The following is a 25,288-nucleotide window of genomic DNA, read 5'->3' on the forward strand; positions in this document are numbered from 1 at the left end:
TCAATGAGGAGGACAGTCAGACTGGTTGGAGAACTAGGATGGGCGAGAGATGGAGAGAGAGGGGGAAAGCAAAGGTTACTTGAAATTAGAGAAATCAATATTCATGCTGCTGGGTTGTAAGCTGCCCAAGGAATGGATCATTAAGTTGGAAACATGCAGTAGAGAATCAAAATTGGCTTGGAGGAAGGAGTGGTTTTGCTTTGGAGTGGAGGAGGCTAAGGAAGAGCTTACTGAGGTGTACAGAATGATGAGGGCTGTAGATAAAGTGAATGCTCAATAGTTGATAGAATTAAATGGAAGTTGGATAGTATTTGGAGCGGAAGTGTTTTTAGAGGACTGCAGGCAATTGGGACGAAATCGGTATGCAAATAATTAACATGGACAAGGGCGGGCCGAAGGGCCTGTTTGATGCTTGATGGCTATGTCTCTCATAATGTTTCATACCTCTGTCACGTCACCTCTCAGCATCCTTCACTCCAGGGAATTCAGTCCTGCCTATCCAATGTCTCCCGATAACTCAAGCCCCTAATCCAGGCAACAACTTTGTGAATCGTACCTCCATCTTCTCAATTCATCGTTCCTGCACCAGACCGCACACAATATTCCAATGTAGTCTAACCAATGTTTTATACAATTGCAACAAGACAAACAACTCTTGTTTAAGAAGGAACTGCAGATGCTGGAAAATAGAAGGTAGACAAAAATGCTGTAGAAACTCAGCGGGTGAGGCAGCATCTATGGAGCGAAGGAAATAGGCAATGTTTCGGATCTAAACCCGTCTTCAGAAATAACTCTTGTACTCAATATGTTCAGCCAATGAAGGAAACTGTGCCATCTACCTGCACCTAATTTCTATGTTTCTATCTACCACCCTATTAACTATGATACCACTTCCCAGGAACTACATGCCTGTACTCTGAGGATGCTTTGATCATGAACACCCTGTCATTCACTACGTATGATCTGACCTGGTCTAACTTCCCAAAATGCATCGCCTCATATTTTGAGTCATAGTCCAGCATTGAAACAGGCCATTCAGCCCAACTAGTTCATGCTGACTAGTGTGCAGACTTCATATTAATTTCATTTCTCAGCACTTGGTTGATAACCCTCCAGCTGCCTTCGTCTAAGGGAATGAGGTGCTCCTCTGGACACATGTTAAATGTTGCTAGCGACTCAGCTTCCACCACTCGCTCAGGTAGCACGTTCCAGCTACTCGCCACTCTCTGGGTAAAGAAGATCCCCTTCAGATCCCCTCAATCGCTTCCATCTTACACTAAATCTACATCCTCTAATCTTATCTACCACTGATAGAGGGGAGGGTTTCCTGCAGTCTAGCCCGTCTTTACCCGTCACAATGTTGTAAACCTCAGTCATGTCTGCCCTCACCGACTCATTCTGGGAAAGAACAGACCCAACCCCTCCAGTATTTATTCATGTGAACTGCTCCAACCCAACAACAATCCTTCTCGCCAGAGATGCTGCCGGTCCCGCTGAGTTACTCCGGCATTGTGTCCATCTTCAAATGACATCACGCGCTCCAGACGGTAGTGCGTACGCATGTAATCGCGCACGACCTTCGCTCGACCTTCTCGGCTCAATGCGACCATGAGGTTGCGTAATTTCCGTGCCAAGGACACGTAAATGGGACAGGCCCTTAATACACAACAGCAGCTTCTGTACTCGCTCATTTGCAATCTCTATTTACATAATAGGGAGGTTGCACATAAGGTCATCAGGTCAAAGGGCGTGACGCACATAGTAGCTCAATCCTTCTGGAGTACAAGGCAGCTTCCAGTACACACGCAACACGTACATTCCTACCTGTTAAAAACTGCCAAAATGGTCAATTTTTGCACCGTAATAAATTGTGCAAATATGGGTAACCATGAGAGAAAACCGCCAAAATCACTGCTGCTCACTGGTTTGCGAAAGAGCAGCGTGCCGGCGGATTGACGGTAAGTCTCAGCCCACGACCACCCGAGGCTGGAGGGTGACTGAGTGCTCTGAACCCGAGCACCAAGGTGTAAGCGGCCAAAGGAACGGATCCCTCGGGACAGCCCCCACTCTACCCCCGGGGTCAGCGCTGTCCAGCCACGGCCGCCCTTCGCCCTGTCTCCTCCTTTGCGGCCGCATAATCACGGGCTGTGGGTCGGCAGTGCCCACACACACACGGGGCCGAGTGGAGCGGGGCCGCGGCTCTGGGCAGCGGACACACGAGGTCTTTGGAACTCTCTGCCACAGAAGGTAGTTGGGGCCAGTTCATTGGCTATATTTAAGAGAGAGTTAGATGTGGCCCTTGTGGCTAAAGGTATTGGGGGGTATGGAGAGAAGGCAGGTACAGGATACTGAGTTGGATGATCAGCCATGATCATATTGAATGGCGGTTCAGGCTCGAAGGGCCGAATGGCCTACTCCTGCACCTATTTTCTATGTAAACCCGGCAACGTCCACGTCAGCTGCAGCACAGTTGGGGACAGTCTGGTCCCTCCGCCCACCCAGAGTCACTGACATCCAGAGCATTGAGTATAGAAGTTGGGATGTAATGTTAAAATTGTACAAGGCATTGGTGAGGCCAATTCTGGAGTATGGTGTACAATTTTGGTCGCCTAATTATAGGAAGGATGTCAACAAAATAGAGAGAGTACAGAGGAGATTTACTAGAATGTTGCCTGGGTTTCAGCAACTAAGTTACAGAGAAAGGTTGAACAAGTTAGGGCTTTATTCTTTGGAGCGCAGAAGGTTAAGGGGGGACTTGATAGAGGTTTTTAAAATGATGAGAGGGATAGACAGAGTTGACATGGAAAAGCTTTTCCCACTGAGAGTAGGGAAGATTCAAACAAGGGGACATGACTTGAGAATTAAGGGACTGAAGTTTAGGGGTAACATGAGGGGGAACTTCTTTACTCAGAGAGTGGTAGCTGTGTGGAATGAGCTTCCAGTGAAGGTGATGGAGGCAGGTTTGAGTTTATCATTTAAAAATAAATTGGATAGTTATATGGATGGGAAGGGAATGGAGGGTTATGGTCTGAGCGCAGGTATATGGGACTAGGGGAGATTATGTGTTTGGCACGGACTAGAAGGGTCGAGATGGCCTGTTTCCGTGCTGTAATTGTTATATGATTATATGGTTATTTAAAACTAGTCTGTCTTTGAGGGTGTTTGCAGTGTACTTTACCATGACGCCTGGTTGCTTTGCATTATCTGCCATTTCCTTATCTCCAGCCCCTCACCCCAGGAGTCTCGCACACCTCAGCTATCCTCTTCCTCGTAGGTCTTTCATTTGTTACCAGTTTTCTCATAAACAGTGAAATCAAGCCATACTGCAGATGCTGGAAATCTAAAATAAGAACAGAAAATGTTGGAAATATTCAGCAGGTCAGGCCATATGGGTGGGGAAGAGAAACAGTTAACATTGCAGGTCAAAGTGTTTGACGTACAACACTAAATCTGTTTCTCTTCCCACAGGTGCAGCGTGACTTGCTGTGAATTTCCAGCATTTCCCATGTTTTAGTTTGGTTTCCAGATATAGCCTGGACACATACCCTTTCGCCCACTGATTACCAGTGACCATCGATCACCCGTTCACACTTGTCCAATGTTATCCCACTTATGCATTCACTTATCCCACATGCACTAGGGGAAATTTACAGAGGCCAATTCATCACACAACTGGGATATAGGAGGAAAGCAGAGTACCTGGAGGATACCCACATGGTCACAGGGAGAATGTGCTAACCACGGTATAGACAGTACCCGAGGTCAGGATTAAACATGGGTCTCTGGCACTGAGACGGCAGATTTACAAGCTGCACCACCCATTATCATCTTATTTCCTTCCTCCTCCATAGCTCCTGCTTTAGATTTTGAAAAAAATCCTTGCTTGGTCTCTTCGTTCTTAAAGAGTTTCTCGAGTTCTTAAATATTTTTCTTGACCACCTGTGACCTTGGATGATTCATCTTTTCCATTGAGTCCCACTTCCAATTGGGATATACCTCTGCTGGGAGCTGCTGAAATATCTGCGACTGCTCATCCATTGACCTTTCCCTGAGTTTTTTCTATCATTTCTTTCACCTCATCTTGCTAAGAAAGGTAGTTTTGTTGGCTGATTGTCATTATTTATTAAATCATAGAAATTCTTGGCAAAGGCAATTTCACCTCATTCTCAGCCGTCTGCTGGTTGTTTGGCCGCTATCTCTATGAAAAGCTGCAGTACCCTATTGGATTGGTCGAATCGTGCTGGGGGGGCACTGCCATTGAGTCTTGGTCTTCAAAAAGAGTCCTCAGAAAATGTGGACTTGATGGGTAAGTTTATAATTCGCCTTTTTAATTTGTTCTTGGTTTAAGATAGATATAGATATGCCATTTATTGTCACTATACATGTACAGTGAAACTGAAAGCTGCTCGTACTCAGTGCATACATACAATTTAGCACCAAAAGCAAGAAACAGAAAAAACAAAAAACAGAAGGAAGATGGGGGGGGGGGGGGGGGAATAGGTGCACAAATTCTGCGGCGCTACATACATATATACATATATACAGATGGAAGTCCGTGTTGGGCGGTGTAGTCAGTGCATGTGTGAATTTGAATTTATAGTAGTTATAATTCTCGGAAAGCAACTATTCCTGAGTCTGTTTGTCCTGTTAAAATTTCTGTTGTACAATTTCACGGCTTTAAAAATACCCAGATTCGATCCTGACCATGGGTGCTACCTGTACACAGTTTGGATGTGACCTGGAGCATTTCCTCCACGTGCTCCAGTTTTCTCCCACATTCTAAAGCCGTGCAGGTTTATAGGTTAATTGGCTTCTGTAAATTGTGTAGGATAGAACAAGCCTATGGGATGATCGCTGGTCGGCGTGGCCTTGGTGGGCCGAAGGGCCTGTTTCTACGCGATATCATTAAACTAAACTAAAATAATTTCAAATAAATCAGTCATAGTGCTCTACTGCATGGAACCAGGCTCTTCAACCCATCTCGTCCATGCTGACCATTCCGTGCTTCCCATTTCACTCTCTATTTTCATTATCAAAAATATAATTACATTTGGAATGAGGGTGGCAACTGATCCAAATCTCTGATAGCATACAATATCAGAAGGAAAACATTAGCAGCAGTGCCGGATTTAGAGGAAGAGAGGCCCTACCTATTCCACTTGTGAAGCCTCCCTCAAACCCCCACCCCCAGGACGAGAGGAAGATTAAATAATTTGAGTGAAGCCAAGGATGATGACGGGTGTTTAAAATTCTGCAATTCCTTCTCTACAGGACATAAAATGTTATTATTAAATACCGTAGTGATTGGAAATAAAATGTATAAATGTTAAAATTAACACTGAAAAACTTTTGCTATAACCGAACTTTGTAAACATTTTGTGGAATAAGCAGGAATTTCTTGGAAAATAAAATTGCAAGTTTACTGTTATATTAAAAAAAACAAAAAAAAAAACAAACTTGAGCTTAAAAATGTTATTGCCAGGGAAATAGAAACATAGAACATAGGTGCATGAGTAGGCCATTCGGCCCATCGAGCCTGCACCGCCATTCAATATGATCATGGCTGATCGTCCAACTCAGTATCCCGTACCTACCTTCTCTCCATACCCCCTGATCCTTTTAGCCACAAGGGCCACATCTAACTCCCTCTTAAATATAGCCAATGAACTGGCCTCAACTACCTTCTGTGGCAGAGAGTTCCAGAGATTGTGACACTGTGACACCCAGGTCTCGTTGCATCTCACCTTTTCCTAATCGGCCACCATTCAGATAATAGTCTACTTTCATGTTTTTGCCACTCACATTTATCCACATTATACTGCATTTGCCGTGCATTTGCCCACTCACCCAACCTATCCAAGTCACCTTGCAGCCTCCTAGCATCCTCCTCACAACTAACACTGCCCCCCAGCTTAATGTCATCCGCAAACCTGGAGATGTTGCATTCAATTCCCCTGTCAAAATCATTAATATACAGTATATTGTGAATAGCTGGGGTCCCAGCCTTGTGGTACCCCACTAGTCACTGCCTGCCTTTCTGAAAAGAACCCGTTTACTCCTATTCTTTGCTTCCTGTCTGCCAGCCAGTTCTCTATCCACATCAATACTGAACCCCCAATACCGTGTGCTTTAAGTTTGTATACTAATCTCTTATGTGGGACCTTGTTGAAAGCCTTCTGAAAGTCCCGATATAACACATCCACTGGTTCTCCGTTATCCACTCTACTGTAAGGTGGATGAGTTGTATGTACAGATAGTTATTAATGAATATGATATAATTAGGATCATGGTGACATGGCTCCAGGGTGACCAAGGCTGGGAGCTGAACATCCAGGGATATTCAATATTCAGGATGGATAGACAGAAAGGAAAAGGAGGTGGGGTAGCGTTGCTGGTTAGAGAGGAGATTAACGCAATAGAAAGGAAGGACATTAGCTTGACATGTGGAATCGATATGGGTAGAGCTGCGAAACACTAAGGGGCAGAAAACATTAGTGAGAATTGTGTACAGGCCACCCAACAGTAGTAGTGGAGTCGGGGATGGCATCAAACAGGAGATTAGAAATGCGTGCAACAAAGGTAAAACAGTTATAATGGGTGACTTCAATCTACATATGGATTGGGTGAATCAAATTGGCAGGGGTGCTGAGGAAGAGGATTTCTTGGAATGTATACGGGATACTTTTCTAAACCAACACTTTAAACTAGTATGGTTGGGGGGAGGGACTCAAATTGGGAAAGCTAGCAGTCAGTGTGTGAGGCAGGAGGCAGAGAATGGTAGCACTCTGGCCCAAAATGTAGGGGAGAGAGAAGAAAAAGACAATAAACAGAGAATAAGAGAGGGTGGGTTTCTTAAATGTGTATATTTTAATGCTAGGAGCATTGTTAGAAAGGTGGATGAACTTAGAGCCTGGATTGACACCTGGAAGTATGATGTTGTGGCGATCAGTGAAACATGGTTGCAGGAGGGCTGTGATTGGAAACTAAATATTCCAGGATTTCGTTGCTTCAGGTGTGATAGAATTGGAGGGGCAAGAGGTGGAGGTGTTGCTTTGCTTATCAGGGAAGATATTACAGCAGTGCTTTGGCAGGATAGATTAGAGGGCTCGTCTAGGGAGGCTATTTTGGTGGAACTGAGAAATGGAAAAGGGGTAGCAACACTTATAGGGGTGTATTATAGACCGCCAATTGGGGAGCGAGAATTGGAAGAGCAAATATGTAAGGAGATTGCAGATATTAGTAGTAAGCACAAGGTAGTGATTGTGGGAGATTTCAATTTTCCACACATAGACTGGGAAACACATTCTGTAAATGGGCTGGATGGGTTAGGAGTTTGTAAAATGTGTGCAGCATAGTTTTTTTTGCAGCAATACATAGAAGTACCTACTAGAGAAGGGGCGGTGCTGGACCTCCTGTTAGGAAATGAGACGGGTCAGGTGGCAGAGGTATGCGTTGGTGAACAGTTCGGGACCAGTGATCACAATACCATTAGTTTCAATATAATTATGGAGAGGGTCAGAACTGGACCTAGGGTTGAGATTTTTGATTGGAGAAAGGCTAACTTTGAGGAGATTCGAAAGGATTTAAAAGGAGTAAATTGGGACAGTTTGTATTATGGGAAAGATGTGGAAGAGAAATGGAGGACATTTAAAGGTGAAATTTTAAGAGTACAGAATCTTTATGTCCCTGTTCGGTTGAAAGGAAATAGTAAAAATTGGAAAGAGCCATGGTTTTCAAGGGAAATTGGACACTTGGTTCGGAAAAAGAGAGAGATCTACAATAATTACAGGCAGCATGGAGTAAATTAGGTGCTTGAGGAGTATAAAGAATGTAAAAAGAATCTTAAGAAAGAAATTAGAAAAGCTAAAAGAAGATATGAGGTTGCTTTGGCAAGTAAGGTGAAAGTAAATCTAAAGGGTTTCTACAGCTATATTAATAGCAAAAGGATAACGAGGGATAAAATTGGTCCATTAGAGAGTCGGAGTGGACAGCTATCTGCAGAGCCAAAAGAGATGGGGGAGATATTGAACAATTTATTTTCTTCGGTATTCACCAAGGAGAAGGATATTGAATTATGTGAGGTAAGGGAAACAAGTAGAGTAGCTATGGAAACTATGAGATTCAAAGAAGAGGAAGTACTGACACTTTTGAAAAATATAAAAGTGGATAAGTCTCCAGATCCTGGCAGGATATTCCCTAGGACATTGAGGGACGTTAGTGTAGAAATAGCAGGGGCTATGACAGAAATATTTCAAATGTCATTAGAAATGGGAATGGTTCTGGATGATTGGCGCACTGCGCATGTTGTTTCATTGTTTAAAAAGGGTTCTAAGAGTAAACCTAGCAATTATAGACCTGTTAGTTTGACCACAGTGGTGGACAAATTAATTGAAAGGATACTTAGAGATAATATATATAAGCCTCTGGATAAACAGGGTCTGATTAGGGACAGTCACCATGGATTTGTGCCTGGAAGTTCATGTTTGACTAATCTTCTTGAGTTATTTGAAGAAGTTACTAGGGAAATTGATGAGAGTAAAGCGGTGGATGTTGCCTTTATGGACTTCAGTAAGGCCTTTGACAAGGTTCCACATGGAAGGTTGGTTAAGAAGGTTCAATTGTTGGGTATTAATGGTGGAATAGCAAGTTGGATTCAACAATGGGAGATGCCAGAGAGTAATGGTGGATGGCTGTTTGTCAGGTTGGAGGCCGGTGACTAGTGGGGTGCCTCAGGGATCTGTGTTGGGTCCACTGTTGTTTGTCATATACATCAATGATCTGGATGATGGTGTGGTAAATTGGATTAGTAAGTATGCAGATGATACTAAGATAGGTGGGGTTGTGGATAATGAAGAGGATTTCCAAAGACTACAGAGAGATTTTGGCCATTTGGAAGAGTGGGCTGAAAGATAGCAGATGGAGTTTAATACTGATAAGTGTGAGGTGCTACATCTTGGCAGGACAAATCAAATTAGGACGTACATGGTAAATGGTAGGGAATTGTGGAATGCAGTTGAACTAGGAATAACTGTGCAGTTCCCTGAAGGTGGAATCTCATGTAGATAGGGTGGTAAAGAAAACTTTTGGTGTGCTGGCCTTTATAAATCAGAGCATTGAGTAAAGAAGTTGTGATGTAATGTTAAAATTGTACACGGCATTGGTGAGGCCAATTCTGGAGTATGTTGTACAATTTTGGTCGGCAAATTATAGGAAAGATGTCAACAAAATAGAGAGAATACAGAGGAGATTTACGAGAATGTTGCCTGGGTTTCAGCAACTAAGTTACAGAGAAAGGTTGAACAAGTTAGGTCTTTATTCTCTGGCGCGCAGAAGGTTAAGGGGGGACTTGATAGAGGTCTTTAAAATGATGAGAGGGATAGACAGAGTTGACGTGGATAAGCTTTTCCCATTGTGAGTAGTGAAGATTCAAACAAGAGGACATGATTTGAGAATTAAGGGACAAATGTTTAGGGGTAACATGAGGGGGAACTTCTTTACTCAGAGAGTGGTAGCTTTGTGGAATAAGCTTCTAGTGGAAGTGGTGGAGGCAGGTTCGATTTTATCATTTAAAAATAAATTGGATAGGTATATGGACGGGAAAGGAATGGAGGGTTATGGTCTGAATGCATGTAGATGGGACTAGGGGAGAATAAGTGTTTGGCACGGACTAGTAGGGCCGAGATGGCCTGTGTACGTGCTGTAATTGTTATATGGTTATAAAATACATTTAGACTGGTACATCGATAGGAAAAGTTGGAGGTTTATGGGCCGTTTATGGGCCTAGCTTGGTTCGCATGGGCCTGTTTCTGTGCTGTGCAACAATGTATTTAGGGGTACACAAAATGCTGGAGTAACTAGTGGGTCAGGCAGCATCTGGAGAGATATGTACTTGGGTAGTGATTAGCAGCCATAACTGCTATGGAATTTAGCGGTGTGGGGACTGAATGGGAATGTGGATGGCAGAGGAGGGATGTGATGAGACTGGTGGTTGGAGATGGTGGTGTCCTGTCTTTCTGTTCTTATGCAAAATAACAACTTTCTAACCCAACATTTTTCCTGTAATGTGACCAAAAGCTTACTTTGCATTTCACCTGTTTCTATAATATTCCTGAAATAATAGTCTCTGCCTTGGATGATAACTACAGTTATCTAGCAGTACTTTGAACTGCTTTGCCTGCCTGTTGTGGCTGATTGTGAATGATTTGTGGGAAATCGATTCAATATCTCCTATATTCTGGCCTTCCTGGCATTCAGCCAGAGTTTAGTTGTCAGCTCCAGCCCAAAGATATTTATGTCTCACTTTGTATTCCCTCTATCGTTGACAGCTGAAGTCTGTCATTATTGGGATTGGAAGGGCTTGGAAATTATCTAATAAGCTTTAAGAGAAAATGCCATCAGCAAGAAATATATGCTAGATGGACAGGAATACATTACAGTTGCTGAATTTTCAATATGAACTTTTAAATCTGAAATGATATGCGAACATTACAATATTGCTGCATCAATGGGGCAAAGGCAGTGGGAAATCCTTTGCAGAGGAGAAAGCATTCTGAGAACTGGGTGGTGTGCGAGGAGCTGCATTGGACTTCTGCAGTTGAAGTTAAGGTGCATGATAGATGACCTATCTGTGTCTTTTCAGTGTTAGTGATAATTATGAAATGCCGGAAGGAACTAGACATCATAAACCCTCTGTCCTGTGGAATGCAATGATATATCCACTGAAAAGGATGGTGCTCAAAGGAACCATCTGGTATCAAGGTAAGATATTGTTTGGAGCTAGTGTGATGATGTATCTCGTAGGTGCTGATTTCTGAGGGTGAAGGTGAAGGGGAGGATGGGGGGGAAGGAGAGGGTAAAGGGGGGGGAGGGTGAACGCGGATGGGGGAGGGTGTAAGTGGGGGGAGGGGAGGGTGCAGGTGGGGAGGGTGTCGTTGGGAGAGGGGAGGGTGTCGTTGGGAGTGGTAGGTATCATTGGGGAGGGATTGGTGTTGGTGGGGAAGGGGTGGGTGTCGGTGGGAGAAGGGGAAGGTGGGGGGGGGGGGTTGTACAGAGCATTCAGAAAGTATTCAGACCCCTTCAACTTTTCCACTTATTGTCTTATTCTAAAATGGATTAAATTCATTTTTTTAAATAATCAATCTACACACAATACCCCATAATAAAAAAGGAAAAACAGATGTTTAGAAATTTTTGCAAGGTAATTAAACTGAATTATAACATTTACATAAGTATTCAGACTCTTTACTTAGAACTTTGTTGAGGCACCTTTGGCAGCGATTACAGCCTCAAGTCTTCTTGGGTATGACACTACAAGATTGGCACACTTGTATTTGAGTAATTTCTCCCATTCTTCTCTGCAGATCCTCTCAAGCTCTGTCAGGTTGGATGAGGAGCGTCAATGCACATCTATTTTCAGGTCCCTCCAGAGATGTTCGATCGGGTTTATGTCTGGGCTCTGGCTGGACCACTCAAGGACATTCACAGTCTTGTCACAAAGCCACTCCTGCATTGTCTTGGCTGTGTGCTTAGGGTTATTGTTGGAAGGTGAACCTCTGCCACAGTCTGAGGCCCAGAGCGCTCTGGAGCAGGTTTTCATCAAGGATTGCTCTATACTTTGCTCTGTTCATCTTTCCCTCCATCCTGACTATTCTCTCAGTTCCTGCCGCTGAGAAACATCCCCACAGCATGATGCTGCCACCACCATGCTTCACCGTAGGTATGGTATTGGCCTGGTTTCCTCCAGATGTGATGCTTGGCATTCATGTCAAAGAGTTCAATCTTTGTTTCATCAGACCAGAGAATCTTGTTTCTCATGCCTGTTGGCAAACTCCAAGCAGGCTGTCATATGCCTTTTACTGATGAGTGGCTTCTGTCTGACCACTCTACCCTAAAGAATGCTGCAGATATAGTTGTCCTTCTGGAAGGTTCTCCCATCTCCTCTGAGGAACTCTGGAACTCTGTTAGAGTGACCATCGAGTTCTTGGCCACCTCCCTTACCAAGACCCTTCTCCTCCGATTGCTCAGTTTGGCCGGGCAGCCAGATTTATGAAGAGCCCTGGTGGTTCCAAAGTTCTTCCATTTAAGAATGACGGAGGCCATTGTGCTCTTCGGGACCTTCAATGTTGCAGAAATTGTTTTATACCCTTCCCCAGATCTGTGTCTCGACACAATCCTGTCTCGGAGGTCTACGGACAACTCCTTCGTCGTCGTGGCTTGGTTTTTGCTCTGACATACACTGTCAACTGTGGGACCTTATCGGTGTGTGTTTTTCCAAATCATGTACAATCAATTTAATTTACCACTGGTGGACTCAAATCAAGTTGTATTGATTATCTCAAAGATAATCAATGGAAACAGGATGAATGTAAGCTCCATTTTGAGTGTCATTGCAATGGGTCTGAATACTTCTGTAAATGTGATATTTCAGTTACGTTTTAATTACTTTGCAAACATTTCTGAACGCCTGCTTTCACTTCTTCATTCTGGGGTATTGTGTGTAGATTGATGATAAAAAAATGAATGTAATCGATTTTAAAATAAGGCTGTAAAGTAACAAAATGTGGAAAAAGTGAAGGGGTCTGAATACTTTTTGAATGCACTGTAGGTCGGGGCAGGGTGTAGGTGTCAGGTGGGGAGGGGATGGTGTCGGTAGAGGGAAGGAAGGGTGTCAGTGAGCGACGGGAGGGTGTAGGTTGGGGCAGGGTGTAGGTGTCAGGTGGGGGAGGGGGGCATGTAGGTGTCAGGCTGCCACTGCTGCTATCTGACAGTAAGAAAGATGAAAATGGGAACCTTTTGGGGGAAGGTTGAAGGACATCTGGAACCAGAACCGAAGGGGATGAGGAACGGGTGGGTTAAACACACAAATAGTAGGTGGATGGTACTGGGAGGGAGAGGGGGACGTAAATGGGGAGTTTGGAAAAGGGAACAATGGGAGGCCTGGAGATGGATTAGACGGAGAGAGAGAGAAAGTGTGGAACATAGAAGAGGAGGGTTACCTGAAATTGGGAAATTCAATATTCGTTCCAATGGGTTGTGGAGCTCCCTGGCAGAAGGTAAGCAACACCTCTGGCAGAAGGTAAGCAACCCACCCCTGCCTCCTTCCGATCCTCCTCTCATTTTGGCTCCCTCCCTCCTCTTCTGGTTCTATCCAGCTGTTTCCCACACATTTATCCACCCACTCTTGTTAAGGTTCATTTTCTTAAAACAGACCACTTACAATAAGTTGGATAAAACCAATACAAGCTTTAATGATAATTTAGGTAGAGAGTGCTAGGAGATACAAAGTCAAGCATACAGCAGATACTTAACTCCTCCCAGGCCATCATTCTAATGAATACAGCATATTTTTATACTGTTTTGGAAACATAGTCACATGTTCATACAGAATTGCAGCAATGACGTCTAATATATCAATCACAGCTCTACCCATTCAAAGCATGCTTGTCATTAATACAATACTTCTAATGCTATGGTTATATCTATCACAAACTTTAGTTATGAAACCCCAAATAACAGGAAGTTAGTCAAAGGTCTATCATCTGCAGTACCTTCTTAAACAATGTAAGGATCCTTATCAGTTGCCCACATAAGTTTCTGCTAGTAGAGAATACCAATTTCTCAGGAAGCTCATGCTCTCCCAAGGCTTGTGTTTACAGAAGCCAGAATGTTCTCAGCAAGCACATCCCCTCTCACCATTGTCAATATCTTTTGCTTGGGCTCAACAGGAAGCAGCTTGGATGCAGTTTGAATGCTGGCCTTCAATTTCCTGATTACCCAGCTCTTCTACAGAACCCAATTTCAAAGCTTTCATTTACTCAGAACCCAAAACCCAAATTAATCTTTACTTAATAAAATACATAAAATATTCCATTATTAACTAGGACATTATCACTCTCCCTCTAGATAGTTCTAGCTTCATCTGCCCTTACCCCTCCTTTATCACATTCCTTACTATCAGATTCCAGCACTTACAGCCTCTGTTTTCCAGCTGATCACCGTCCCGCAGCTGACTCGACCTTCACCCTTCCCACCTCCACCTCCCATCATCTGGCTCCATCACCTGCTTCCCATCTCCATGCCACCTGTCTCCATCAACTGATCATCATTCACCTCTCCACGATCCACCATTCACCCACTGGGCCCCCATCTCACCCCCTCCCTTGCCTTTTTATGCTCATTGTCTGCCCTACACTTTGTCCCGATGAGGGGCCTCGCGCTTCCCCCCACAAATGTGTTTGATCTATTGAGTTCCCCCAGAATACTGTTTCTGATTTACAGAATGAAATGTGGCGGTAATTTTGGAGTTGTTTGAACTTGCACTGGAAATGTACTTTCTGGTGACGTGGTTCTCGTGTTGGTTTCATGATGATTTAGTTCAATAAATCGAAAGTCCAAGAACACAGAATGCTGTAGAAAGTGGTGGACATTGCGCAGTCCATCATGGGTATTGACCTCCCCACCATAAAAGTCACTGTGAAACAGTGGTAGAGTTGCTGCCTTCCAGCAAAATGCAGAGACCCGGGTTCGATCCCGACTACGGGTGCTGTCTGTACGTTCTCCCCGTGATCTGCGTGGGTTTTCTCCGAGATCTTCGGTTTCCTCCCACACTCCAAAGACGTACAGGTTTGTAGGTTAACCTGGTAGACTCTCTGGTCTGATGAAACGAAGATTGAACTCTTTGGCATGAATGTCAACCATCACATCTGGAGGAAACCAGCGACTGCTCATATCACCTGGCCAATACCATACCTATGGTGAAGCATTGTGGTGGCAGCATCATGCTGTGGGGATTTTTTTCAGCGGCAGGAACTGAGAGAATAGTCAGGATCAGAGACCCAGGTTTGATCCTGACTGCGGGTGCTGTCTGTATGGAATTTGTGTGCTCTCCCCGTGACCTATGTGGATTTTCCCCGGATGCTCCTCATTCCTCCCACACTCCAAAAGACAGGTTTGTAGGCTAATTGGCTTGGTAAAATTGTTAATTGTCCCTAGTGTATCTAGGATACTGTTAATGTGGGGGGTCGCAGGTCTGTGCGGACTCGGTGGGCCGGAGGGCCTGCTCCCACGCTGTACCTCTAAACTAAACTCCCAACTATGAAATCCATGCTCATAATTCATTGCCATAACTAAACAAATTTGAGAATAAGGAAAAAGAAAACGTGAAGTTCTGTCACTTTGGCTGAACTGTTAAACTAATCCAGATGTTGCCATTTTCTGTGGTCTCAGGTTGAGTACAGCTTCATCTGATTTCCTTGCAGGAGAAGCAAACACAGACTGGCATCAAGCTGAATATAACTGCACCTTTCCAGCTATGATTGAGGATTGGAGGCAAGTCTTTCATCAAGGATCTGCAGGTTTCACAGGAGTTAACTTTCCTTTTGGGTTTGTCCAGGTAACTTAACACCTTGATCTGATTTATGCTATCTCTAATTTTCAAATTGTAGCCAGAATTTTATAAGCTTCATATTATTGCTTGTGCTCGTGCCTTGTTGTAAATCGTTGAATGGTTACAGCATAGAACGTGGTCATTGTGTCCCTGCTGACCTCTGGATCCAAGTTCTGTGTTGTGAAACTTGATACTGGTGCATTTGTCATCATAGTAGAGAATCACAATGGGTCGTGCTTGACGATTTAGGCAATGCAGCACCTCTCGGTAATGCCTTCCAACACAGCAAAGGCCTCTGAAGTTATGCTGATATGATGTCAACAATCATGCAATGTTCAATATTCTTCTCAATGGATCTTTAAGATCAAGTGTCTGAAAAACAAAGCTCTTATTTACTCACAAAACAATCTGCTTTTATTAATCCCATTTCCCCTGAAACTGATTTGTAAATGGTCTACAAAACTGTATTCTTTGTTAGGGTAAAAATACGACACAAAGTGTTGCAGTAACACAACAGGTCAGGTAGCATCTTTGGAGAACATGGAGAGGTGATGTTTCAGGTCAGGACCCTTCTTCAGACCCTGTAGACCTTTGTAGGCTCCTCTACATCTCTACCATAGTTCACACTTCGATGGAGCTTCCATGCATCAGTTTTCATCCACTCCTAACAGGTTGGCAAGGAGCTGTATCACTGCTTTGGATGCCCCAGACAGACATGCAGACCAAAAGGGGGGACAATAAAGGTGCTTCACCCATGATCTCATCCACCCGGTGTTTATAGGTACCCTTGCTCAATGCCTGCACAGGTTCGGCTTCAACACGACTGCCATTGCTGAGATTTGTAACCCCTGCACTCCAATTCAGGCTTGGGCTGTGTTGCCCAAGGAAAACAGAACAGTACAACACAGGAACAGGCCCTTCAGCCCACAATGTCCATGAAGAACATGATGCCAATTTAAACACCCTGCCTACACATGATCCATATTGCTCCATTTATTGCATTTCCATGTACCTATCCAATAGCTTCTTGGATGGCCCTATCTTATCTACCCCCACCACCACCCTTGTTAGGATGATCCAGGCACCAACCATCCTCTTTGGATCAAATAATTTACCATGCACATCTCCCTTAAAGCTCTACCCTCTAGTCGTTGACAGTTCCACCCTGGGCAAAAGGCTCTAACCTTATCTACGGCTTTCATAATTTTGGTATACTTTTATCAGGTCTCCCCCTCAACCTCTGTTGCTCCAGAGAAAACAATCCAAGCTTATTCATCCTCTCATTACATAACCTCTCTAATCCAGTTAACATTCTGGTAAACCTCTTCTACACTCTTTTCAAAGCCTCCACATCTTCCTTGGGGTGATCAGATGAAGATGAGAGTCACAATCAACTTAATTTCAGGATCCTTCCAGGCTCCTGCCAATGATCATGCCACAAGGTTTTCTGCTCACAACTGCGTCAACCTTGCACTGTACTCAAGGAGGGAACACACTATTTTCCTTCGGCTCAAATCATGTAGTAACTCTCCTTCCAAAAACATTTCTGGCAACTTTCTGCTGGGAGACCTCGGCATTGGCCCTAGAGGGTCTTCACAGATCCCAATACAACAAAAGCCTTGTGCCTTGGTTTATCTTAGCCCTAAGAGTACTTCACCTCCCCATCCCACCACTGAAGCAAGCATTCCTGAAGTTGCATCGCTCACAAGCAACTGAATCAGAAAATTACAAGTGGAATCATCTAATGTTAAACTCTATCTGCTCAACCTTTCCTGATAACAATGGCACAATGGGATGTTGAGGGTAAGTGAGTGGGCAAATAATTGCAGAGGGCATATAATGCCATGTAATGTAGTATTGGGCGAGTCCAGAACCAGGGGCCACAGTTTTAGAATAAAGGGGAGGCCATTTAAGACTGAGGTAAGGAAAAAATGTTTTCACCCAGAGAGTTGTGAATTTGTGGAATTTCCTGCCACAGAGGGCAGTGGAGGCCAAATCACTGGATGGATTTAAGAGAGAGTTAGATAGAGCTCTAGGGGCTAGTGGAATCAAGGGATATGGGGAGAAGGCAGGCACGGGTTATTGATTGAGGACGATCAGCCATGATCACAATGAATGGAGGTGCTGGCTCGAAGGGCCGAATAGCCTCCTGCACCTATTTTCTATGTTTCTATGTAATGAGGTGATCCACCATTGCAGGAATAGAAAGGCACCATTTTGTTTAAATGGAAAGAGAGTACAGGACATGATTGTAAAGGTCCTGCATGAAACATACATTTAACAACATCCTGCACGAAACATACATTCACCCCAGGAATCAAACTAGCAAGCTGTTTGTGAGCTGCTTCCACTGTAGACCACATTTGGGTGAGGACTACACTTACGGAGGTTGTACCTTTATAGAAACATAAATGACTGCAGATGCTGGAATCTGGTGCAGCAGACAATCTTCTGGCGGAACTCAGTGGGTCAAGCTGCATATCTTTTTCCCCTCCACCCCAAACATGATGCTCAACTGAGTTCTTCACTGGATAGTTTCTCCTTATTAAAGAATAAAGTAGGGCTTTATTCTTTGGAGCGCAGAAGGTTAAGGGGGGACTTGATAGAGGTTTTTAAAATGATGAGAGGGATAGACAGAGTTGACGTGGAAAAGCTTTTCCCACTGAGAGTAGGGAAGATTCAAACAAGGGGACATGACATGAGAATTAAGGGACTGAAGTTTAGGGGTAACATGAGGGGGAACTTCTTTACTCAGAGAATGGTAGCTGTGTGGAATGAGCTTCCAGTGAAGGTGGTGGAGGCAGGTTCGTTTTTATCATTTAAAAATAAATTGGATAGTTATATGGATGGGAAGGGAATGGAGGGTTATGGTCTGAGCGCAGGTATATGGGACTAGGGGAGATTATGTGTTCGGCACGGACTAGAAGGGTCGAGATGGCCTGTTTCCGTGCTGTAATTGTTATATGGTTATATGGTTATTCTTGCATCCAATTGCCACCTTAACAGCTACTTGCTGTGCTTGTTAAATATGTGTTTCGTGCAGGAGAGCCTCCAGACTCTTTCAGTCATGTCCTGTACACTCCATTTAAACAACATGCTGCTTTTCTATTCCTGCCATGGTGGATCACCTCATTTCCATGCATTATATGCCCACTCGCTTATAATAATAATAATAATAATAATAATAAACTTTATTATGGACTCGAGGTCCAGACAAGGTGCAACATTACATAAAAATGCATTGCATATTAAAAAATATCATAAAATACATATAAAATCTTAGTATATCACATAAAAGCATCATAAATTATATATTTAAAATAAAAAAAACCCCACAATACATGAATTAAAAATCCAGATTAAAAGAATGATCAATGTCCTACAACGAGACAACGATACCAGTGTCTCCACAGCTGGGATTCGTAGCGTGCAGTGCTAACCCTTATGTTTGACAAGGCAACAATAATTACATTTTTAGAGTCATTTATCCTGCAAATGAATTTATACATATGATTTCTTAGGATAGCTTCTAAAGTACTGAATCCTGCAGCCACAAACATGTTACTAGCTTACCCTCTCCGCATCCCATTGTGCTGTTCTTGCAACTCGCATTCTCAATCATCATTGTATCATCATCACACCTAGTGCCAGTGCACTCAGTCGATGCATCTGAATCACTGCTATAGATTGTGAAGTGCCACATGCGATGGTTTCAGTGCTAACCCCACTGCTCACATCTGCAAGCATCTCTGTGGGACATGTGTGCTAATATTAACAATCTGAGCTTTTATCACAAGTGAAAAGTAGGAAGGTATTTAACATGACTGTGTTTGTTTATTTATAGCTTTCTGCCTATCGTCATGTAATCCCAGATGATTCCTTCCCCTGGATCCGCTGGCATCAAACAGCTGATTTTGGTTATGCTCCAAACCCGAAAATGAGACGAACTTTCATGGCAGTTGCAATGGACCTAGGTGATAAGAATTCTCCCTTCGGCATGTACGTAAGAAAGTTTCATATATATTTTCAAGACATGGCTAAGTAACGTTTAGCTTAGTTTAGAGATACAGCGCAGAAACAGGCCCTTCAGCCACCGAGTCTGTACTGACCAGCGATCCACGCATGCTAACACCATCCTGCACACTAGGGCCAATTTATAATTTTACCAAGCCAATTAACCTACAGACCTGTAAGTCTTCGCAGTGTAGGAGGAAACCGGAGCTTCCAGAGAAAACCCATGTGGGTCACGTGGAGAACGTACAAATACCATACAGACAGCACCCGTAGTCAGGATCGTACCTGGGTCTGGCGCTGTAAGGCAGCAACTCTGCTGCTGCGCCACCATGTCGCCCCAACTTTATAGAGTCAGAGTTATATGGCATAGCACAGAAACGGGGCTTTCAGCCCAACATGTCCACGCTGACCAAGTTGGCATTCCAGACATCCCATATGGCTCTAAACCCTTCCTACCCCTATATCTGTCCAATGTCTTTTGTAAGTTGTAATTGTATCCGTTTCTAGACCATCCTTTGACAGCTCATTCCACATAGAGAAGACCCTCTGAGTGAAAAGGTTGACCCTGACGTCCTTTTGAAATCGTTCCCATCTCATCTTAAGTCTATGCCGCATAGTTTCAGGACCCTTTACCCTGGGGAAAAGCGTGTGAGCATTAATTTAATCAATGGCCCTCTTGATTTTGTGCATAGAACAGAACTGTACAAGAGCCCACAATGTTTGTGCTGAACATGATGACACAAACTTTTTATCTACCTGCGCTCCATTCCCTGCCTATCCTTATGCCTATCCAAAAACCTCTTAAATGCCACTATCACATCTCCCTCAACCACCAACGTTGGCTGACGTGGCGTTCCAGACACACCACCCCCTGAGTAAGGAAAAAAATGGCTGCCCCGCACATCTCATCAACTTTGCCCCTCTAACCTTAAAGCTAGGCCTTCTAGCCTTTGACATTTCCACCTTGGGGGATAAAGGTTCTGATTATCTACCATATCTATGCCTCTCACAACCTCCTGCAACCTCCAGAATTCCAGAGAAAACCATATCAGTCTGTCCAATCTCTCTCTGTAGCTAAAACGCCCTAATCCAGGCAACATTCTGGTAAACCTCTGTACCCTTTCCAAAGCCATTGTATTCTTCCTGCAATGGGGGACCAGAACTGCACGCAATATTCCAAATGTAGCCTAACCAACAAGTCTCCAATCAAAATGGTTCTGTGCCTCCTTTCCTTTCCTGGCTGTGGCTCCGAGCCAGGCCTGACACCGTTGATGCTGTTGCTGTTCTTCCCAGGCCGCTCTTCTCCATAACATTATTCAAAGGAACATGCCTGCTATGCAGAGGAACAGCCCCAGGGTATTCCTGCACTCTCTGTGAACTCCCATTCCTGCAGGCACGTGCCGTCAGGAAAGTTATAAACATTATTTATAAACAAGTTATAAATAAAATGGTCATAAATAGTAAAGGCACGGGAGAATTATGCATAATTCTCCCGTGCCTTTCATCCGCAGTACATTTAAAAAGCGAAAGTATGTGCTACTAACATGCCGTCGACGCTGCTTCAAACCATCAGTGGCAACGGTCCGTAAAGGCAGCTGAAACTCTGCCTTTACACTGTGGACTGCGTGCATGTGCTGCTCTGCGCATGCGGACTAGCCTACTGCGCATGCGCAAGTTTCTTGGCGGGTTTTTCAAAGATGGATAGTGATTACCTGAAGAGGTTCTCAAAGCAAACTTACGAGGAAAAGATCAAAATAATTAAAAATGGCAGACCAACGCTGGAACTTAAAGAACTTAAACAGGGCAAAGGAACAAAAATAAATCGAACATTTAAAACAGCTTGGTACAACAGGAAACAAAGAGAGAAGAGTGGATTTTGTGTACAAATAATAAGGTAAGTAAATTTCTTTGAGCTATAAATACTTTATTAAGAGATAGGACCTATTGAAGACAAATTACTTGATAAAAGTCGAGAGAACAATCTGCGCATGCGCGGTTTCCACGATTTTTAAAAGCTGACTGAGCTCGCTGGGGAGAGAACAATCTGTGCATGCGTAGTTTTCAAGATTTTTAAAAGCCACTGCCTACCCTAACTAATTAATCACGGCACGTGCCTGCTTTCCTGGTGGACAATAATGCTGGAGAAACTCATCGGGTGAGCAGCATCTATGGAGCGAAGGAATAAGCGACGTTTCGGGTCAAGACCTTCTTCAGACTGATGTGGGGGTGGGGGGCTGGGAAGAAGAAAGGAAGAGGCGGAAACAGTGGGTTGTGGGGAGAGCTGGGAAGGGGAGGGGAAAGAAGGTGTAAACTACCCAAGCAAAATATGAGGTGCTGCTCCTCCAATTTGTGGGCCTCACTCTGGCCATGGAGGAGGCCCAGGACAGAAAGGTCGGATTCGGAATGGGAGGGGGAGTTGAAGTGGTGAGCCACTGGGAGATCAGGTTGGTTATTGCGAACCGAGCGGATGTGTTGGGCGAAGCGATCGCCAAGCCTACGCTTGGTCTCACCGATGTAGAGCAGCTGACACCTAGAGCAGTGGATGCAATAGATGAGGTTGGTGGAGGTGCAGGTGAACCTCTGCTGCATCTGGAACGACTGCTTGGGTCCTTGGATGGAGTCAAGGGGGAGGTAAAGCAACAAGTGTAGCATTTCCTATGATTGGAAGGGAAAGTGCCAGGAGAGGGTGTGGTTTGGGTGGGAAGGGATGAATTGACCAGGGAGGTACTGCGGTCTCTGCGGAAAGCAAAAAAGGGGAGGAGATGGGAGGATGTGGCCAGTGATGGGATCCCGTTGCGAAAATGTCGGAGGATTATTTGTTGTATGTGACGGCTGGTAGGGTGGAAGGTGAGGACAAGAGGGCCCTTGTTACAAGTGGGGGATGGGGAATGAGAAGGGGTATAGAAGAAACCCTGGTGAGAGCCTCATATATAGTAGAAGAGGGGAACCCATACCCTAAAGAATGAGAACATTGTGATTGTATTGTGATGTGTTTAAGTTGTTTATTTAACATCAACCTGCCAAAGGGATCAAAGATGGAAATTAGCTATTGGCTGTAATCTTGCATATTTGCATGTAAATGTTTATTAATGTGCACACTGTCCCTGTTTAAAAAAACAAACCAATAAACACCAATAAAGTAAATAGACAATGCCCTCAGGTTTGCCCTCATTAATCTTTTTGTTGCCATTTTCAAAAAACTGATTCTTGCGACATAATTTCTCAGGCACAAATCCATGCTGACTAGCTAATTTTTCTAACCATGTAATCCTTGCACTCTCAGTCCCTCCCCCACCCTAGTCATCATACTAGTTTTACTGTTGTCCTGTTAAGTTTGACTGTCAGTATAACTTGTTATCACCTACGCCATAGCCAACACAGCTGTAATTTCTACATGGTGAAACCAAAATGTATAAAAATGGCCTTTAATGAAATCTGACAATGTGCAATTTAACCAATTCTCAAATTGTGTAGTACAGAGGCAAATAAATAAATGATGGGCCTTTGTCCCAAACATTATGGAGGGCACGGAATATGGAAAATGCAACATGAATGACAAGTCCCACAAAATGCCAGTTGACAACGGTTTAATGGGAATATTGACTGGAACCTCGAGAGGACTCTTGTCTATTTGCTTAGGATGTTTTGCAGTATTGAAGATGCTGAGAAGTGTGTTCATTACTGCCTGAACAATATCTAATCTTGTGATGTGGACTCGATAAGAAGTATTGCACAAAGTGTCTGCCTGCCTCCTCTGATCAACATTTGGAGCTGGTGTGGAATCCACAAAACACATTCTGCTGAATCCGATCTTCAGATAAGCGCCAGCAAACCAATACATTCCTATTTTTCAGCATTCACCCTCGGTATAAACGCGATGTGGCCTACAGATTGTACCTCGGTGCTCGTGCCATAGCTTACGGAGAGACAGGAGTTGTTTTCCAGGGTCCTTTTCCAAAACATCTCCAGCTAAAGGACAAGGAATTGAGCATTGTCTACTCTCAGGAACTTGCTGTGCTGGAGCTCAGTGAAGACATATTTGAGGTATGGTGCAGTTGCGGTCCGCTCCTGATGGCGATCTGGCAATCACACCTGTTATATAATTTATAGAATCAGTTATATAATTAAATGGGGTGAACTCTAGCTCACTAAATGTGGGAACTGTAGATCACTAAACAAGGGGATCTCTAGCTCCTCAACCGTAATACATTTCAAATGGATGGAATGATTTCCACAGGCTGCCACTTCAATCTTTGGTCTGGAGATGTACAGATTCCGGATTCTGATCCTCAAGATAGAAATATAGGATTGAGCATGGTCAACATGGATTTATGAAATAAAATTGTTTATACTCTTGGAATACTTTGAGTAATAACTGGCAGAGTAGCTAAGAGGGAACTAATGGGTGTATGTTGATTTCTGAAAAACTTTCAATAAACAGAAACACAAAATCAGACAGGAATTGGGCATTTAACTTGTCAGACGTGTTACACTATTCACTATTCAGATTTAATAATTTGGCTTCATCTGTTTCTTGTGGTAGTGAATTCAGGTTCACCACTTTGGGAGAAGAAATTTCAGTTGTTCACAGTCTTAGTTGGCTCATCTACTCAGACGGCACCCGTGGTTGGAGTATTATTTGCAGTTCTAGTTGCCCCATGACGGGAGGGAGAGGATATCTCTATACTTATAAAACTCTGATCTTGGATGTGTATTTATTTGTGTGATGTTTGTGTGCGATTCACATCTCCTCGAAAACACAAATTTTACATATTCCGATAGAGATTTACGCCGTGATGTCAAAAATCGCCTTATCTGAAAATGTCATGCCTTATTTCTTGAGTTATTCATGAAAATGTTCAAACATTTCAAATAACTTGGAAAATAAATGAGATGGTCTCGCTGATGACATCACAATGGATCTGCTCCTCGCGGCCAGGTGCCCTATGTTCCACGCGCAGCGAGGACGTCACCCCCTCCCTCTCTCCCCGGATTCTTCAAAAGACTCAGAAAGAACGAGCAAGGGGGCTCTGTACTGCAGCTCCCGAGGGCTTCGGCTCCTCGGTCGCCTCTTCACTCCCCCCCCCCCCCCCCCCCCCCCCCTCCTCCGGCTCTCTCACCCCCCGGGCTCCCCCCCTGGGCTCTCCCCCCCCCCCCCCCCCCCCCCCCCGCCCCGGGCTTTCTCTCACCCCTCCCCGGGCTCTCTCCCCCCCAGCCACTCCCTTCCCCACCCCTGGCCTCTCTTCCCCCCCCCCCACCTCTCCCCCCCCCTCCTGCCCTCTCTCTCTCTCTCTCTCTCTCTCTCTCTCCCTTCTCCCCCCCCCCCAGCCTCGCTCTCCCCCAGCTTCTCCCTCCCCCCCCCCCCCCCTCCCTCCCCCCCCCCCCCTCTTTCCCCCCTCCCCCCTCCCCCCCCCCCCCCTCTCTCTTCCCCCCTCCTCTCCTCTCTTGCCCCCTCTCCACTCCCTCTCTCACACGCTCTCTCTCTCCCCCCCCCTCTCTCTCCCCCTTCTCTCTCTTTCTCCCTCCTCTTTCTCTCCCCCTCCTCTCTCTCCCCCTCCTCTCTCTCTCCTCTCTTTCCCCTCTCTCCTCTTCCTCTCTCTCCCCCCCACCCCCCCCTCCTCTCTCTTCTCTCACCCACCCCCTCCTCTCTCTCTCCCATCCCTACTCTCCAACCCCCTCCTCTCCCACCCCCTCCACTCCCACCCCCCTCCCTCCCTCACCCCCTCCTCTCTCTCCCCCTCCTCTCTCTCCTCAGCCTTTCTCTTCCTCCCCCAGCATCCCTCTTCTCCCCCCCTACCCCTCTCTTTCCCCCGCTCCTCTCTTCCCCCCTCCCCCACGCATTGAGGGGATAGGACCCAACGGGTCCCCCTTGGTCAAGTTAGCTATAAA

General features: G+C 44.7%; 1 protein-coding gene across 1 annotated transcript in view; it reads left to right on the forward strand.

Moving 5' to 3' along the window:
* Nucleotides 1–25,288, forward strand: part of siae (sialic acid acetylesterase) — a 78,034-nt gene that overhangs the window by 43,533 nt on the left and 9,213 nt on the right. Inside the window, exons 5-9 of the mRNA XM_055660943.1 lie at nucleotides 4,135–4,306; nucleotides 10,640–10,758; nucleotides 15,258–15,391; nucleotides 19,230–19,384; nucleotides 23,254–23,443. Of these exons, the coding sequence (XP_055516918.1) occupies nucleotides 4,135–4,306; nucleotides 10,640–10,758; nucleotides 15,258–15,391; nucleotides 19,230–19,384; nucleotides 23,254–23,443 (770 nt within the window). The remainder of the gene's footprint in view (nucleotides 1–4,134; nucleotides 4,307–10,639; nucleotides 10,759–15,257; nucleotides 15,392–19,229; nucleotides 19,385–23,253; nucleotides 23,444–25,288) is intronic.

This window comes from Leucoraja erinacea, chromosome 32 (genome assembly GCF_028641065.1).
Source record: "Leucoraja erinacea ecotype New England chromosome 32, Leri_hhj_1, whole genome shotgun sequence".
NCBI classification, from domain to species: Eukaryota; Metazoa; Chordata; class Chondrichthyes; order Rajiformes; family Rajidae; genus Leucoraja; species Leucoraja erinaceus.